At 37.6% G+C, this 18,281-nt stretch overlaps 1 protein-coding gene across 8 annotated transcripts in view; it reads left to right on the top strand.

Moving 5' to 3' along the window:
* mark4b (MAP/microtubule affinity-regulating kinase 4b) overlaps positions 1-18,281 on the top strand; it is a 59,106-nt gene that overhangs the window by 13,380 nt on the left and 27,445 nt on the right. For all 8 annotated transcript variants that reach the window (XM_016671697.1, XM_016671698.1, XM_007552449.2 and 5 more), the window contains exons 2-5: positions 4,607-4,804; positions 6,012-6,065; positions 16,658-16,706; positions 16,783-16,848. In XM_016671697.1, the coding sequence (XP_016527183.1) occupies positions 4,607-4,804; positions 6,012-6,065; positions 16,658-16,706; positions 16,783-16,848 (367 nt within the window). The remainder of the gene's footprint in view (positions 1-4,606; positions 4,805-6,011; positions 6,066-16,657; positions 16,707-16,782; positions 16,849-18,281) is intronic.

Genomic DNA, 18,281 nt, shown 5'->3' on the forward strand with positions numbered 1-18,281 from the left:
TTCTTAAAGTTATCTGATCCTGATAGTTCATGTCAACAATGGAAAACCTGAGTCGATGCCTGAGTTTGCATTCATCCATTTGGACGTGTTTTATTCAGTTTCACGCCACTCAGACAGTAGAAAGCGTTGCAACACAGGCAAATCTGCATTTCACAACAATGCAGCCGCATGTTTGAGTTAATGGCTTTGGTTAGGCAGGTTAGGAATGTTATGTAATTTGTTGCTAACAAAGACGACTGAAACCTGATTCTGTGTTTTAATAAACTGAAATATTTAATCTCCTCTATTAAGGCTGGACAATAAATCAATAACAGCATAAATTGCGATAGAAAATTCACTGAACTCCGAGCCACAACCGCACAGCATTCTGGGGGTTGTAGGCAGAGGAAAGACTATTTCACTTAAATGAAACATTTTTCCGATGCTGTAAGCGAAATGTTGGATTCAAATTCCAAAAATCTTTCTTTTCTCTTCTTTTCTGCTGATTTAAGATCAAGCTCAGAGTTCAAAAGTTCAGAGAAGAAAAAGAGGCGGGGCCGGCCTTCTGTCAACAACTCGCTTTTATCATTGTTGAAATGACGTCTGGATGTTTTTCCACCGTCACACAGGAATTTGACTAAACCCCGATGTGGAGCCGCGGTCACTGTTACCCTCTAACAAGTTTAACTAAACCTCTAGTGGTTTAGATGATCGGTTCTACAGGAAACTTGACTATTAAAGGAAAACTGTTTCGCTTCCGTGAAGAGGTTGGGATAGGTCTATGGCACATGTGTCAAACTTGAGGCACAGGGGCCAAATCTGGCCCACCGCAGCGTTTAATGTGGCCCTCCAAATTACATCAATACGTCCCTCCAGTTTTTCACAAATTCACAAACAGATCCTCATATTATTTCTGATTTTTACTTCTAATTTTTCTAAAAATTGGCCAAAAACATTGAATTTAACTAAGACTGCTGCCACATGTTTACTTGATGTCACGTTATACTAGTCCATAACCAATACAGCGATTAATAAAAAGTCACATATAACATCATACATTAGTGCAAACATTATAAAAATTACTCACAAATTTTTCCAAATTAGCGCCACAAAATCTGTGATTTTTTATTACAAAAATCCCCCAAAAAACAATCACAAAATCCTGGATGGACTGATCAGTGTGAAAAGATGTTCAATATTTAAAGAAAAAAGCTGATTGAATAATGAAGCAAACGGCTATGTAATGAGTGACAAGGCAACAAGAAAACACCTGTCTCTTCCATCAGGCATCGTACAGCGCATTCAAACCAGCTGACCAAACATGCTGGGTTGCTAGGTAACGGACGCAGTTTCACTGGGGTTGCTAGGTAGCGGACGGAGTTCCACTGAGGTTGCTAGGTAACGGATGGAGTTCCACTGGGGTTGCTAGGTAACGGACGGAGTTCCACTGGGGTTGCTAGGTAACGGTGTCATGCCTGTTGATTGAGACGTAATGTTTGGGAGGCTTTTGAAACGGCTCATTTTCTAGAAAATATGAAGTTATTGCTAAAAAGAACAAAAACAGCTCGGTGGTGTTTTTTAAATAATAAAAAAAACTCTTGGGCTGCTTTTAGAAGCAGTTTAGACCCAAATGGAAGTAGAAAAACTTGCAAAATGTGGTATTTGCATAATGGAAAATTAAATTAATTAGAAATGTATTTTTAAAATAATAAAATAAAATAATAAATAAAACGGCAATAATAATTGAAGAATTTATCTTTCATTGCAACATTATTTGCTGTCTGAACTCTTCCCATCAACTCCTGCCAGCGCCGGCAGGGTGACGTGATCGCTCAGTTTCCAAGGTCAAGGTGTGCAGCAGCAGCAGCAGCAGCTTTGCTGAATGTGCAAATTGCATCCGAACAGCAACCTCCACCTCCACCCAAACACTTAGCGCCATCCATCTTCTGAACGAGCGTCCTATCACATTTATAATGATTACTGGGGGGGTTATCCCACAGGCTCACACCCTAATTTGTTTTCTGACTCAGTTCTCCGTCCTCTGAGGCAGTCGGACCACACCTCCAAGTGAAGAAATCGTATGTTAATCGGAAGAAGTGAATCGATGGAGCCCCGAATTTATGGGAGTTTGCTGAAAATGAAGATAGCAGCTGGAGACAAAAGAAAGGGCGTGTCTGGGCAGAGAAAAGGAGAATGGAGGGAAAGGATGAAAATTGATTTGTCTGGGGGATGGGAAGAGCTGGGGCGGAAAAGGAGAGGGGGGCAGAGGGTAAGGAGGGGTGAAAATGAAGGTGCCTGGATAATATAGACAAAGAACAAAGGCAATCAGTCTCTACATTTCTAATAGTTGTCCTAACAAACATTTTCACTAGTTTAAAGTTCCCCAGGTCAGTTATTTTCAACATATTCACTTCAGTTTATATAGTTTAACATGGCTGGAATATCTTGTAGAGTAACAAGAATCGTAATATAGAAACAGATTGTCACATTTAACAGTGGATCACAGTAACCGGGTAAGACGCAAAATTATTTGGCTCTGAGCTGCAAATATTAATATAAAACAATTATTTAGGCTATGGAGGACAGATACTGCCAAAATAGGGGATAAATGTATAAATAAATAAATGGCTAAGTGTAGCATCCAAATAGTAGAAAATAAGATATTTCCCAACTTATTTGATGACATAATGTGACATATTTTAATATTTAAGTGTTAATATAAAACTATCAGTATTTAATCTCCTTTTAATTCCTTCATTTGCTAATATTCTGTATTTACGTTTTGCTCATTTTTTACCTATAGTCACATTTTATTTCATTATTTATTTTGCTTAATATTTTTTCTATTCTGTATTTATTAAAAACAATTTATCATAATTATTTTATTATGCATTGATTTTCTGTAACATTTTCTCTTTGCAGTTTTTGTTAAATGTTTCTTATGTTATCTTCTAAATCTTTGGAAGAAATGAAGTAGAAAAGAAAAATGGGGAGGGAATGGAGAAAATTTACTTCTACATTTATTGCCAATTTTGGCAGAATCTGTCCTCCATAGATTTTGATCTTTTTTGATCTTTTAGATTTTGATTTTTTTTTATTGTCCTCATGGTTTCTTCTTCATAATTTTTTGAAAAAATGAAGTTGAAAGGAGGAATAGGGAGGAAATGAAGAAATTAAATTAAGTGGTTATATCCAATTTTGGCAGAATCTGTCCTCCATAGATTTTAGTCTAAAAAAACCTTCACTACTGAGATGTGAAGGATCTAAAAATAGTGACGCTGCTTGGAAGGAAACTGTAAATCACAATCTGTCAGTGGCCTGAAGTGTTTTATCTGTCAGGAACTGGCTGAAATGAAATACCGCCACTTTGTGAAAGTGAACCGTTCAAACGCTGACAGTGACAGAAATGTAAAATGTCCTGGTTTTCTCAACCCCTGACCGTTGTGCTTAATTGTTTCAGTAATTATCTGAGACGCTGGAGCTTCCGTTACGTTTTCACTTCCTTGTTAGTCGTGAAATCCCACATCCTACATTTCTGTTCATTTTCTTCATTCTTGTTTTGTCGCAGATAAAAGAAGGTTTTCAAACCCTTTTAAAAATAATTATTAATGTTGCAGTCCCAGGGGACGTCCCAGATCTCAACAAGAATCAGAGCTTTGATTGGTGCGTCTGGTTGAGTGGATCGGCATCATCCGGCTGAATGTTGGTGACCTTGCAGCAAGTCATGAATGTGAAGAATGTGAACTATGAGCATCACATGAGATGCACCAAGGTGACCCAGTTACAGTCGGTTCTGGAACCACATGACTGCAGAACCAGAGTCCCGAGGTCTTTGACGGTTCTGGTGAAGGGATGCGGTCACGTATGACCAGAGAACGTTGGCTGCAACCGAAACAAATCAGAAAATTAGACTAAAAATGTCTGCTTGCACAGCAAATCCGTCATGTTCGTTGCTGTAGATCAATCATTTCAGATTTTATTTAAATAAAGAGTAGTTTATAAACCACCGAACGGCTTAAAGATCTGCTGTTGTCATAGCAACCTTCCAGACCCCTCAGGTCTTCTGGTTCTGGTTCTGCTCTGCATCCCCAGAACCAGAACCAAATATGCAGAAGCAGCATTCAGCTTCTATGCACCACAAATCTGGAACAATCTTCCAGAAAACTGCAAAACGGTTGAAACACTGAGCTCCTATAACTCAAGACTAAAAAATCCAGGTGTTTGGAGTTTATTTTGAAACATTACAAATGCAATATTGATCAATATTTTGATGTGTAATGATGCCAACTGGTAAAATTTAATGTTTTTTTATTTACATACGCAGATATTTATTTCTTCTTTTTTTGTTGATCTACAGAATAATTAACCAGATAATAGGATGAATAGCAGCAATAGAAATCAAATAACTAAACAAACGCAAACGTGTAGCTATACATTAAAAAAATATGCATTCAAAACAAAAACAAAACACAGAACTTAGTCAACTGGTGTCTCAACAAAATGAAATTGATTAATATGTTGTCTGTCACGACTTTATTTTTGTGTTTTGATGACGTAAAGCACTTTTACCTGTGTTGTGCTGTACATTGATTGATTGATGATTGACCGATCCCCCTTCTTGCCGCAGCATGCCTCCCTGTCGGCCAGCCGCTCGGATAAAGGTACGGGCTGGTCGAGCCGCTCGCTCGGCGCCCGCTGTCGAAACTCCATCGCCCTGTGTTCGGACGAGCTGCCGCACATCGGGAACTACCGACTGCTGAAAACCATCGGCAAGGGCAACTTCGCCAAAGTCAAGCTGGCCCGCCACATTCTGACGGGCAGAGAGGTGAGCCAAACGAGAACTCGAGACAAAGCTCTTTGTCGCTCTGGAGGAAGCTGTGAACTGGTCGGAAGCATTTCACCCACGAGTTTGATAAAAACCCTGCAGCAGAATTGAGGCTCTGCGCTCTTTGAACAGGCGAGTCGCCTTTAAACAGACGTCTTTCTTCTCATAAAACCCGCTGACCTACATCGGTTGAACCGATACCTTGAGGCTCAGGAAGCTCCACACGGCCTGGTCATGTGAAAAGCTGCAGTTTCCCACCCAAATAAAGCAGAAGTCAGTCGTATAGTCAGTTTACAGCTGAGGGCCTGATGTGGTCTTGAACCGGGCCGCCGCCTCTTACTCAGGGCTTCTGGGTTATTTTTGTTGATTGCAGCTTTTAGCGTCATAAACGTGCTGTAAAACAGTACGTCTTGAACTTTGTCCTCTTTTATTGTTTCGCTTGAGTACTGAATAAGGTAATCTCTTCATGTATAATTCAGGAACTTAATTTTACAGCCCAGTTTAAAAATGTAAACATAAATCCATCAAACTGCAGATGCATGTCAGTAAAGCAGAATATCAGAAAAGTTTATTTTGTTTCAGGAATTAAATTCAGAAGTGAAACTCACTGTGAATACATATAAATTACGCAGTGACATATCTAGATGTTTATTTTGATTAATATGGAATACAGCTGATGGAAACTGAGTCTCTCAGAAAACACATATTTAGCTTCATACTAAATATTTAGTTTGAATATAAATGTATAGCTTCAAAATAAATATTTATTTATTAAGATAAATATTTAGCTTCAAACTAAATATTTAATTGCTAAATAAATATTTGCTGGCTAAACATTTAGCCTAAAAATATTTAGTTTTCAGGCAAAATGTTTGGTTTTAAGATAAATATATAGCTTTGAAATAAATATTTATTGAGCAAGCTAATTATTTAGCTTCAAATTAAATAGTTTGAAGCTATGTATTTAATTTAAAGCTAAATATTTAGTTTGGAGCTAAAACTTAAGCTAATTAAAAATTCATTTCCCACTTTGGCTTTTCATTGTGTTGATAACCTTTTAGTGTTTGTTGACATTTGGGATTGAAAAATTAAAAAGATTGAAGTGATAAAAAAAAGTTGACACACTTTAAGAAAAGCAACATTTAAAAAGAGTAAACATGACAGTTAATTTTAAGAATGTTGTACATTTTCTGTCGCTGTTTTGCAGGTTGCCATAAAGATCATCGATAAAACCCAACTGAACCCAACCAGCCTTCAGAAGGTGAGCGACATCAAACCCTGCTCTACTCTGAACTGTTCGTGAAAAAACGTCGGAGATTACCGACGTTTCTAATATTGTCCGACGTTAACCTTAAAATTGTTGTACTTGTCGACTGACCTGCCTTTTTTTGACCTGCGTCGCACGGACATATTTTTCAACAATACATAAGAGCAGATCGTCGCTACGGCAACGCATTCAGGCATTTTGATTGGTCAAGGCACAGGAAGCGTTATGGAAACTGTTGGGCTAATTCAAACGCGAGGAAATATAATTTCTTGACATTTTCAAACATGTTCAGATGTTTCATTATATTTTCTCATAATTATATGATGAATCTTGATCTTTTTCTCTCATTTCTGATCATTTTTCTCAGTTCATTATATATTTATAAGCAGAGCGTTGCAAAAATTGCATTTTTTAAAGTATTCCAACAGATCATGTTAGCAATACTTACAAAAAAGAAACTAGTTGTACAATTAGCCTAAATCTAATACTTCCATTTTTCCAAAGCATCAAATTGTAAATTATACAACTTAAGTAGATTGAAAAGCTTAAAGTCACTGGTTAGTCCAGAGTCAGTGATCCCCTGGCAGATGAAGCTTGGCTTTGATTCCTCATTTAATCCAGAATAATGTGTTCAGCTCGCCGCTCTGCCGCGTCAGATCCACGCCGTCGGAGAACGAGTCCATTCAATGTGCAGCAAAGTCAGACAGTGATGCAGTTTAAACGTTTAACTCGAGTCTGCAGCTGAACTGTTTGCACTAAAATCAGTTAAAATACCTTGTAAGTGTCGGCTCAGATATAAAGTCGTTCTCCCTCTGTAATCCTGATTTCATCCGTCTCTGTTCACTGGCAAGTTTTCTTTTTGTTTGTTATTTGGTGTGAAATTACACTAAATGACAAATTAGTTTGCAGTTATTAGTTTGCAGTTTAGCTAATAAGTGGAAATAAATGCTTAATTTCTGCTTCAAATCAGGAATTAAACAGGAAAAGTTGCCTCTCCTCATCCTTGTGTTAAGGTCAACGAACTTGTTGGATTCAGACATTTTCAAACTTCTAGTGTTTGTTTCTGATCTGCCGTTTTATATATAAACTTTGGAAGAAAGATCAAATGTCTTAAAAAAAGTTAAGAGCTTTATTTGTATTATTTCAAACAGAATAAACATGACTATTATTTAAAAAGAAATTGATAGAATTACATGGAAGAATAGAAATCAAGTTTATTGTCCCTCAATGGGGAAATTCAGGTGAAAAATCTAGGGCTGAAATGATTAATCGTAGTTAATCAATTATTGACATTTAATCTAATTTAGTGATTAATCATTAACTGGCTGTTTTTCTTTAGTAGACTCAGAAGAAGGCAATCTTCCAGAAGAACAACACTCCTAGAGCAACAATTAAGCCAAATATGTACAAATATACATTTCACATTAAAAAAAGAAAAAAACCTTCATTGTCTGTAAACCTACAACTCATCAATTGGCACTTTTAGGTCCACCTGATTAAAATTCTGTAAAAATCCTATTAAGCACCTTTTGCTCTCCAACTATTAACCAATTAATCCAAAAATTAATCAATTAACCAACAAATGATCAAGCGTGCACTAAAGGAATGCTGTGTTATTGCATTTTAGGCAATAAATTGTTCATTTTCTTATTTTGAAAAAGGAATTATTTGCATCTTTCAATGAATTTCTAATATTGTATTAAAAAATGTGAAAGTAGTTGAATGTAAAATCTGCAGAATGTGCCAGTTTTTTATTCGATTAATCATCTGAATAATCGATTAATCGTTCAAACAACCAAATAGTTAAATAGTTGATTGTTGCAGTTCAATCGAAACTATAAAAACAAAGTAAGAATAGTAAACGGTAGAGTAAGGGCAAATTTACAGCAAAATAAAAACATACATTTATTTAACAGACCATATTGAGACCATCTAGGTAGCCACTGATCCAGATTAATGTAAATCTGTCTTAAATGTGACACCAAACTCCCATTTAACTTTCCCACATTTTATTGTCTGACTTCTGACTGTTAAATAAAATGATTTCTGATGTCAGTTAAGGACCAGAAAACATTTTTGCAGGATTTCAAAGTGAATCTGTTTGGCGTTGGAGCAGCTGTGTGTGTTTGTTGCAATGAAAGCTCCTCTTTTCAGCCGCCCAAGTGTTTGACTAAAGGCTCTTCTTTGAAGTGCTGTAAAGGATTTGTATGTTTTGGTTCTCAGTGTTGTGTATTCATACATTAAGGCTGCGAAGCGGCTCAGCGTGTCTGTGTTGTTCTGAGGCCGCTGGAACAAACGGGGCTGAAGGCTCGACGTAATGAGTCTGTGCATGCTTGTCTACTGACATTTAGGCTAATCTTTTAACTACATGTGCCGCATTCATGATTAATGAGATTAAGCCCTTTGCTGTCTGAACTTGGTCCGTTTGGTTTGCACTCGTTTGAATCTGAGTCTGTTGGCTGAAAATGGTCTTAATAAAACAAAATCAAGATGCACCCTCCCATGTTTGTGTATTATAGCTTTTGCGGGTTCCTGCACAGGTTTATTAAAAAAAAAAGGTTGAAGCTTCACGTAGAAGACATGGTTGCTGTTTGTCGTCTTGTTTAATGTCAGCATTGTAAACTTCATGCTTTAAAATGTTGGTAACTTCCAACTAGGCCTGTCGCGAGAAACAATAAATCAGTTAATTTCATGATAAATTAAAACAAACTCAGTAGTTTCCATTTGCGTGGTTTTCTCTTTTCTATAGGAAATACACATTTTTGGACTTCACTAGCCACCGTAGCTGGGCATTTTGTAAAAATGAGCCCTTCGCTGCTGCCAATTCTACTACAAGGGCTGAAACGATTAATCAGATTCATTGTGATTAATCGATTAATAAATTAGTTGACGATTATTTAAATAACCAATTAATTGTTAACGATGTATACAGACTCAAAAAAGGCAGTTTGAACATAGGAACATAATATTCAGAGCAGTAATTAAGCCAAAACTGTACAAAAAATATATACATTTAACATTTAAGATGAAAAATAGTTTTAGCTCCGTCTGATTTAAATCATGTAAAACTAAAAAACTCTTGTTAATGACCTTTGCTATCCAATTACTCAGTTAATCAAAGAATGATCACAAGGTCAGGCCTACACTGTACTGATGATGAGGTCTGAGCTTTTCACATGTTGATGTTGGAAGGATCATTTTAGCTGCAGCTATAAATGATCAATCGTTCTCTAAAGGAAGGCTGCTACTGCATTTTAGGTGTGGTAATGTGTTTTTATTTCAAAACATAACTGAATTATATGTTTATTTGCTAGTTTAAATGGATTATTAATATTTTTTTAAAGTAAATTTAAGCAGTAAGATGAAAAATCTGTAGAATATTAACCAATTAATCATCAGAATAATTGATCAATAACTAAAATAATCGCAGCCTTTAGATCGTTGCCAGACAAGGTGTAGCTTTTATGGAGAAAACAAAAACTAAGAGAAAACATAAAGTTAAGAGTTGAAATAACAGCAAATAACGCAAATAGGAGAGTAGTAGAAGAAGAAAATGAGCTGGAGGAGGGGAAATATGATCACTTTTAGATGTTCTTTGATTTGGAGTCACTAACCCAGTAAAATATTAAACTGCAGAAACTCCTGTTGGGACAAAATACCTGTTGCTCTTTATGAGTTTCTTTTTCAAGCTCATACTTGACTTTCTATTTATTACATCTTTTGGGAGTCAGTGCCAGCGAGTGCCAGATTAAAGTGACTTGATCAATGTCAACAAAATCGTCCTAATCGGGACATTTCTGGTTTATTTCCTGACTCGTAATGTTTGCCATTTGTTGCTGTTTGAGTTGTAGGAACAGTTCTCACAGTCGAAATAAGCATCTCTTTGTTCTTCAGCAGCCCTGCTGGCTAAATGTTAGCCTCAAAGTTAGCTTTACCTTCACCTTTACTGAAAAACACATCCATCTCCTCTGGAAGAACCACATTCAACCCGCAGATAATCTCCTATCTGGTAAATAAAACGTTCAGAAGAGATTGTGACTCAACTGACGGTACAAAATTATCTCTGTTTTTAATTACGTTCTGTGTTTCTACCTAATCGTCATCGTTTTACACAAACAGCCATTTATTGACATATACTACCTCTGGCATATGGTGATCTTACATTAAGGGAAGGAAAATGATACTAATTTGTTTGTTTGAGACACATCAGCTTCAGTTTCCGTTTATTTTAATAAATGTTTTTATTTCTGTCATTTGTGAACGGCTGCATGAGAACATTTTTCTATTTTCTATAAAAACTTAGAAAAGCTCCAAAATATTTACTCAAATGTGCTTCTAATTGGCTTAATGTGGAGATTTAATGAGTGAGGTGTGTATTTCCCAACGCTGCGTTTCCTCAGTCACACGTTTAAGGGCCGTTGAGTTGCAGAATAAATCCTATTTCCACAAAGTAAGATTAAAGGATCTTAGTAAATGGGAAAACTTTTAAAGAAGTTTAGTTTTCCATCAATAATCTTGGATCTCAGTGCTGCCGAAGTTGCACAGATATTAATATTACTGCTAATGTTGTTTTCTCCAGGTTGAAAAGAGCTTCATGTGCTGGTTGCAGTTATTTCCATATTTACGAATAGGCCTGTGGCAATAAGCAATAAATCATTTAATTGTATGATAAATTAAAACGAACTCAATAATTTCCCTTTTCTTGGTTTATCTTTTCTCTCTTTCTACCAAAAAATTTTATGATAAATGTCCTCAGTCTGTTGTTCTGGCCTTTGTTTGAAGAATAATTTTGTTTGCAGAGACTTTACTCTTTATTTGGTTGGTTGTTTCTGTTGTTTTGTTTATTTAAAATGTCTTCCAGTTCCAGTTTTAAATGTTTATTGACCTTTCAATTTCATGTTTAAATAACAATAATATCATTTATCACAATAAATTCTGGGACAATTTATTGTCCAGCAAAGTTTGTTATTATGACAGGCCTATTGGCCGATATCATTTTTGTATCGATATTAAAATGTGGTCCACCACTGATTTTCAAAAATACTATTGCGGTTGTGGAAGATAATTGATATTTAATGCTAATGTTACATTACATTAAATTTTGCCGTCATCAAATCTGTTGGTTAATACATTCATTAATTCTAAACAGGTGGATTTTTAGCCTTGATTTACACTAACAGTGTTCCAGCTGTTTTGCAGTTTTATAGAAGTTTGTTCCAGGTTTGTGGGGTGTAGAAGCTGAATGCCACAAGATGGAAATTAACTTTGGTTGCTCATATTAGCTTAATTTTACTCATTGGACCAATACCGATACTTTAAAAAATGACTAAATTTGACCAATATCGTATCAGGTTTTACTTTCTTGTGTTTTTATTTTGTCAGTGTCACTCAGCCACTCTCCCTTCACCGCTCCACTCTTCCTTTTTTTCTTTTTTTACATTTTGTTTATGAACTCTGTTTTTACAGTAGGTTTATGTCCTGCTTTCTTCCCAGACATTTTGTTGCCACAGGAGCTCCACTGTAATCGCAGCTGTAAGCTTTGTTGTTCGGAGCGCCAAAGTTCACTCCACAAAAATGTGAAGCGGCTTTGGGAGCCGAGGGACCGTCGAGCTGCGGTCCCGGACTGTGTCTGTTCTTCTGACGCTGCACATTGTCAGTGATGCTGAAATGCTGTGTTGGGAAATGTCCCAGAGCGACACATTTGTTGTTATTATAGGCTACAGTGAGTAAACAATAATCCACTTTTTTCTACCAAATTAACGTCATTCTTGGCTTAAAGGTCCTTTAGAATTGAAATCATTTAACGTGGGGAATGTTAAAAAAGAAAATTGAGAATGAGAAAACGTTCATGAATTTCTTCCTGCTTCTTATTTCTAGAAAATAAAAGCTTAATAATACAAAATTACTGTTGAGTTTTTCACATTGTCTTATATAAATGTTGACATTATTTTAACAGTCGTAACAATCTAGAAAAATCTGGAATTTGATTTCCGTCTGTGGTGCTGCAGCATGGTTAGCATTCAGATGCTAATTTAGGCTAACTCCTATTAGCATAACTTTGACACAAGTCAATAATCAAAACGGTTTTTGAAGCGGAAATTAACCCAGTGGGCCAAAAGTAGCGGCTTTGTCTTATACGTGTTATGATCCGTGTTTCTGTGTGTTTATTTTTTAGATTTTCTGTGTCCTGTTTTCCTGTGAGTCTCTGTCCTGTCCTCCCCGTTCCCGTGAGTCTCTATCTCTGCGTCTTCCCCGTTGATTGTTCCAAGGTGTTTATCGTTCCCTTGATTACCCCGTGTGTATTTAAGTCCACCTGTTATCTTTGTCTCTTGTCGGGTCCTTGTCTTAGTTTGTCGTTTGACGTCTATGCGCTCCAGTTGAACTGTGAAGTCCTGGATAGCGTTTGCGCCTTTTTCCAGCCCTGCTATCAGTTGCTACCGGTAATTAGCTGTGTGCTAGTTTCTCCGCCGTGCTTCCTGTTTTTGGACTGTTCTGAGCTTTATTATTAAATTCATCATCATTATCACCGTAACCTGGGTCCTGCGTCTCCTCACCACCACCCACAACCACCTCCTGACAATATCGGTGTTGTTAATGGGGAGCGCTTGTGCATCAGATTTACAGGCGTACCAGAAACAATAATAGAAAGGTTCCGACTTGGGACTTTATGTAAAAAAAAACATAATAAATTAATGAATGTGGTAAAACAAAAATGTTAGTATTAACTCCCTTTGTCACTTAGTGCTGACTGCATCTTTGCATGTTTTAGAGTCTTTATACTCCAGTTAATGTTTAATCAATTACTAAAATAGTTTAGTTTAATCATTGATTAATCACGATTAATCCGGTTAATTGTTTCAGCTCGTCAATAATTAGAGGCATTAATAGGAACAACTGTTGGTTTTTGGGTTGCTGCATGTTTTTGTCTTATATCTTAAATCTTTGTTGCTATGAAAGGGATGGTGTGGAGCTGTTTCCACTCAGGATGTTGCTGGATAATCTGGAGACCTTTGTGAGAATCCTGATGTTCCTCTGAGATCAGAAGAGTTTTACAGGCAGCCACTCAAGTGTGTGTGTGTGTGTGTGCGTGCGTACAGAGTTTAGGCTGCTATTTAATGCTGTGGAAGTGTGTTTTGTCCCTTGCCCAGGCCCCTTCAGCCAGGAGCTAAATTCCAGTCGAGCGAACAAAGGAGGCGGTCGTGTAGGGGATGGGGGGAGGTTTGGGGCACAGCGGCAGGGACCCAAGAAAGACGAGATACAGAGCAGAACCAGAGACAACGGGCTCTGTTTGTCAGTGTTAGGCCTAATAAACGCAGAGCAACACACCCTCTCCTGTGTCTTTTTATGTACTTGTAATGCCATTGTGCAGCGTATCTCTCCTTTGTGAGTGTCTAGGCATAACAATATTGTTCTTGCTTGACTCTTTGTTGTTCCTGTTCCAGTTTGAAAGGGAATAATTGGACAATAAAGACACACGACTGCTGACAAAGCACAAGAGGAAGGTTTCCCCACAAGCTCATCTTCAAAGTAGCACAGCCAGCAGGAAAGCAGGAGGAGGCTTGGCTTTTTCTCCTCTGCTTTGTGTTTCTCTCTTGTTCAGGTATAAAAGATGCATCAGGATTTTAATTATGCGGGCAGCAAAAGACGCAGATTAACCTTCAGGACTCCAGTTCCTGCAGCGCTGAGTGACAAGAAGGACGTGTTCATGTTCTACATTTATATAGCATCTCTGATTAAATGGATACTAATTTAGACAAACCTATCACGATTTAACCATTTCTTGTCAGTCGATATCACCGATTATTGATTAGTTTGTTGTTTTAAATATCTGAAATACTGCCCAACAGGCGGTGTGAGCTTTCCTGTGTTATCAATTACTTTTTATTTTTAAGCATTTTTGAGACACAAAACCTTAAACTGCTGCTGTGCAAGTTACCCAGTAGGTTGTTGCTAGGTAACCGAATTTGGGGAACTTGAAACTGCTTGTTACTCACTCACTTTTTGGTTGCTAGGTAACCTAAGAGTGAGTGAGTTGATGCCACTCACATTGATATTCAGTGAATATTCTATATACTGAACATACAGATGTGTTACCTATTGATATTGATCATGTCTGTTGCGGTTTATAGTCACTGATTTATTATCCAGGCCCACTGAAAAAAGCAAACTGAGGAATTTGAAAACAGAAAAAATTATTCACCAATTCACCATCTTCCTCGGGTCTCTTCCTCTTCTGTAAAAATCCTCTCATCTTAAAATTAATCCAGGAATCTCACCAGGAAGTTACCCAACATTTAGCTAAGTCGTGTTGTAAGCACAACTTTCTTAGGTTCCTTTCTTTCAACTTTTCTCTTCCTCTACTTCAAACTGCCGTAGTTTTACTTCACTCCTAAGAGCAGCGCAGCGCACAGTAGCGAGCTTCACTCTGCGAAAAATCAGAAATGTTGGTTTTTCAAAATAAAGTAGATTTTAATGTTTCATGGTATTTTTATTAATTTCAAACTGTGATTATGGTTAGTATAAGTGCACAAATGTGGGCTATATATGTATTTCATATGACTTGCATTGTTTTAGCATTTGTTTGAAATAATTCTGAAGGTGTGGCGCTTTTATTCTGTTGTGGTGGTGCGCCACCATCAGAACATGCAGAGGGAACATTATGATTATAAATGATGGAGTTTATTTCTAGAGATAAACAGTATTAGTATTTCTAGATCTGTGCCGCTCATGATGACATTTTGGAGGTTTTTAAAACTTTTTCCAGACTTTTGGTCATAATTTACATTGAGGCGTTGCATGTTTGGACAATTATTCCCTTTGGCTCTGGATGCTTGGCTGATTTTTGGTCTTTCTTTTGTACATTTGGACTGTTGTGATGAGTAACCATGGCAACAAGGAATTATTTTTACAACTGGGAGCAGCTGATTAGCATCTGAAAAGCTCAAATAAAACCTGAATTGCAATCAGAGAAGTTGGAAAGGAGACTTCATGGACACAGAGAGAAGTCAAAACCATCGCTTCCATTAATTATTTCCGATCATATCCCCTACTCTAACGTCTCTCAGCCCAACTTTCTAACCATATGGCCAGAGGTTTAAAAAGGAGCATTTAAAGCACAGGAAGTTGGTTACAGGAGGGCTGATTTTAAGGAAACAGAGTAAATGGTCATAGTCCTGAATGAGGCATTCGACAGGAGCTTTTTTCCCCCCCACATTACTTTCTCGCAGCAGCACAAGCTGAGCATTGATTGGATCAATACCAGTGAGTCAACAGTTTCCTGGCTGCTTGCTAAGCTTCCCAGTTCTGCGTCGGAAACCATTCCCAGTTCCTAATTTCACCTCTAGATCTCCTCCGAGTCTTTAAGCAGCGACCCACAGATTAGATTTCACACCTAATGGATGGAGAATGTGGGAATAAAGAAGTGAAAACGCAGCAGAGGTAAACGAGTGGAGAGGAAGAGGGTGATAGCGAAGAGGGGTGATAGCGAAGAGGGGTGATAGCGATCCCAGTCGATAATTCTCCTTAAAGCTCACATGAGCAGCTGATGCACCGTGCACTTAATTCAATTACACCAGTTCCCTGTGGACCTGGGTCTGTGTTTACAGCGGCGACCCGCATCAATCTAAAGGCTCTGAGAGGAAAGACGGGCGGAAGAATGGAGAGACGACGCAATAAACGGGTGGAGGAGGAGAGTTTCATCCCTCATTCTGGGCTTTAACCAAACTAACAGCTGACCTCCTTAAGTCATCCATCCGTCTGTCCATCCATCCGTCTGTCCATCCATCTGTTCATCCATCCATCTGTCCATCCATCCATCTGTCCATCCATCCATCTGTCCCTCCATCCATCCAGTTGTCCGTCCTTCCCTCTGTCCATCCATCCATCCGTCCGTCCATCCAACCATCCGTCCGTCCGTCCGTCCTTCCATCCATCCATCCATCCATCCATCCATCCATCCATCCGTCCATCCGTCTTGTAGTTTCGTTTTGCTCGGGTTCAGGTTGTTGGGTTTTAAATAATCCCGGGTCTCGTTTGTATGGAAGAGAAAATAATTTATTAATCCGTGTTTTTGTGGTTTTTATCAGCTGGAATAAATGTAAATCTGAAACGGCTTCAACGCTCGACTCACTTCACTGCTTTGTACTTTTGTTTATTATGTTTACTGTAAATCACATTATTAACTGTCTTTTTTTTTTTTTTTACAAATAAATAAAAAATGAACTCCTCCTGATGGTAGAGGGGGAAACTTCAGTTCTGGAGTTGGACTGGCTGTCTGCCAGTTCGATTCCTGGTCAAACTGGCCTTGGGCAAGACACGCCCCCTGATGATGTCATCAGCCTTTGAGTGTCTTATAGAGGAAAACGGCTGCGTATGCAGGGGATGCATCAGTGTCACGTTGTTTTATTGATCAGGAAGCAGCAGATAAAAGCCTCCAGTTTGATTAAAGTGAAACAAAACCTGCAGAGAAATTAGTTAATTTAGACTTTCTGATGTTTTCTTTTACAATTTGGTAATAAAATAAGCAACAAAAAGGTTTCTGTGAAAGGCTTAAGGTAATTTTATTGATAGTTTCTTGTTCTTTTCAGCTGTTTCGAGAGGTACGCATCATGAAAACCCTGAACCATCCCAACATAGGTGGGTTCCTCTTCCAAAACCGATTCCGTTTCCATGGCGACAGTGGTCCTAACCTCTCGCCCTCTTGGTGTTGCAGTCCAGCTGTTCGAGGTGATTGAGACGGAGAAGACTCTTTACCTCGTCATGGAGTACGCCAGCGGAGGTGAGCGGTCGCTCCACCAACACCGCAGTCGTAAAACTATTGGATTCTGCCCGTTGGATCGATCACTTCTCGGCTCTAAAGTCCAATTTGCTAATTAATTGGAGCTGGAAACTCAATTTTCATTAGAGAAAACTCGCCTGTGGGAATAAAATAACGGCCTCGCTGTTATATTTTCTCTGTTGTCTTCTGTTTTGCTGATCGGTGAACTGTTGAAGCTGGTTTACGGTTGATCTTTGAAAATACTTTAATTTCATTTAGGTGTTTTCAAGCTTTGGAAATTGTTTGATTTCTGTACAAAGTCCTTGATATTCAAACTGCAGTTTTCTAATAAAGTACAATCTTTATTAGAAGACGATATTTACAGTCAAAACTAAATATTTAAAGATGCTAATATACATTTTTTCTCAGTGTTTCTGACGTTAAATCAGACGAAACGTTTCTTGTTTTAGGTTAGTCAGAATTACTGCAATTATTTCTGTTTGCTAAATGCAAGAAAACTCAGCAAAAACTTTTTTTTGTAACCGTCTCAGACCAGTCAGGTCTATAGGGAACATTTAATAGCATCAAATTTAGTTATATTTTAGTTCATTTTGCCTCTGCTGTAGAATGAAGAACACTACCACCAGATATTATTCACAATAATTGAAACAGTCGTTTCTTAGTTCAAGGATGGTGCTGGAAAAGTTTGAAAACTTTCCTTGAAATTTCTTTTTAAATCCACACCAGGTCAGAATTATTCATACGGGCTCCTGAATGTCCTTTAATTAAAAAGTCAAAGTTTTTGGTCATGATTTAGTGCAGCTGGTATTTTCCTGCTTGATTGGTTGTTGGGAAAATCCTTTAAGCAGAACAGCTGCAGATTCCAGGTTCATCAGTTCATCAGTTCAAACAGTTCATTAGTTCATCAGTTCAAACAGTTCATTAGTTCATCAGTTCATCAGTTCAAACGGTTCATTAGTTCATCAGTTCAAACAGTTCATCCGTTCATTAGTTCAAACAGTTCATCCGTTCTTTAGTTCAAACAGTTCATCAGTTCAAACAGTTAATCAGTTCATTAGTTCATCAGTTCAAACAGTTCAACAGTTCATCAGTTCAAACAGTTCATTAGTTCATCAGTTCAAACAGTTCATCAGTTCAAACAGTTCATCAGTTCAAACAGTTCATCAGTTCAATAGTTCATCAGTTAATCAGTTCAAACGGTTCATTAGTTCATCAGTTCAAACAGTTCATCAGTTCAAACAGTTCATTAGTTCATCAGTTCAAACAGTTCATCAGTTCAAACAGTTCATCAGTTCAAACAGTTCATCAGTTCATTAGTTCATCAGTTAATCAGTTCAAACGGTTCATTAGTTCATCAGTTCAAACAGTTCATCAGTTCAAACAGTTCATTAGTTCATCAGTTCATTAGTTCATCAGTTCAAACAGTTCATCAG

This window comes from Poecilia formosa, unplaced genomic scaffold (genome assembly GCF_000485575.1).
Source record: "Poecilia formosa unplaced genomic scaffold, Poecilia_formosa-5.1.2 Scaffold48, whole genome shotgun sequence".
Lineage (NCBI taxonomy): Eukaryota > Metazoa > Chordata > Actinopteri > Cyprinodontiformes > Poeciliidae > Poecilia > Poecilia formosa.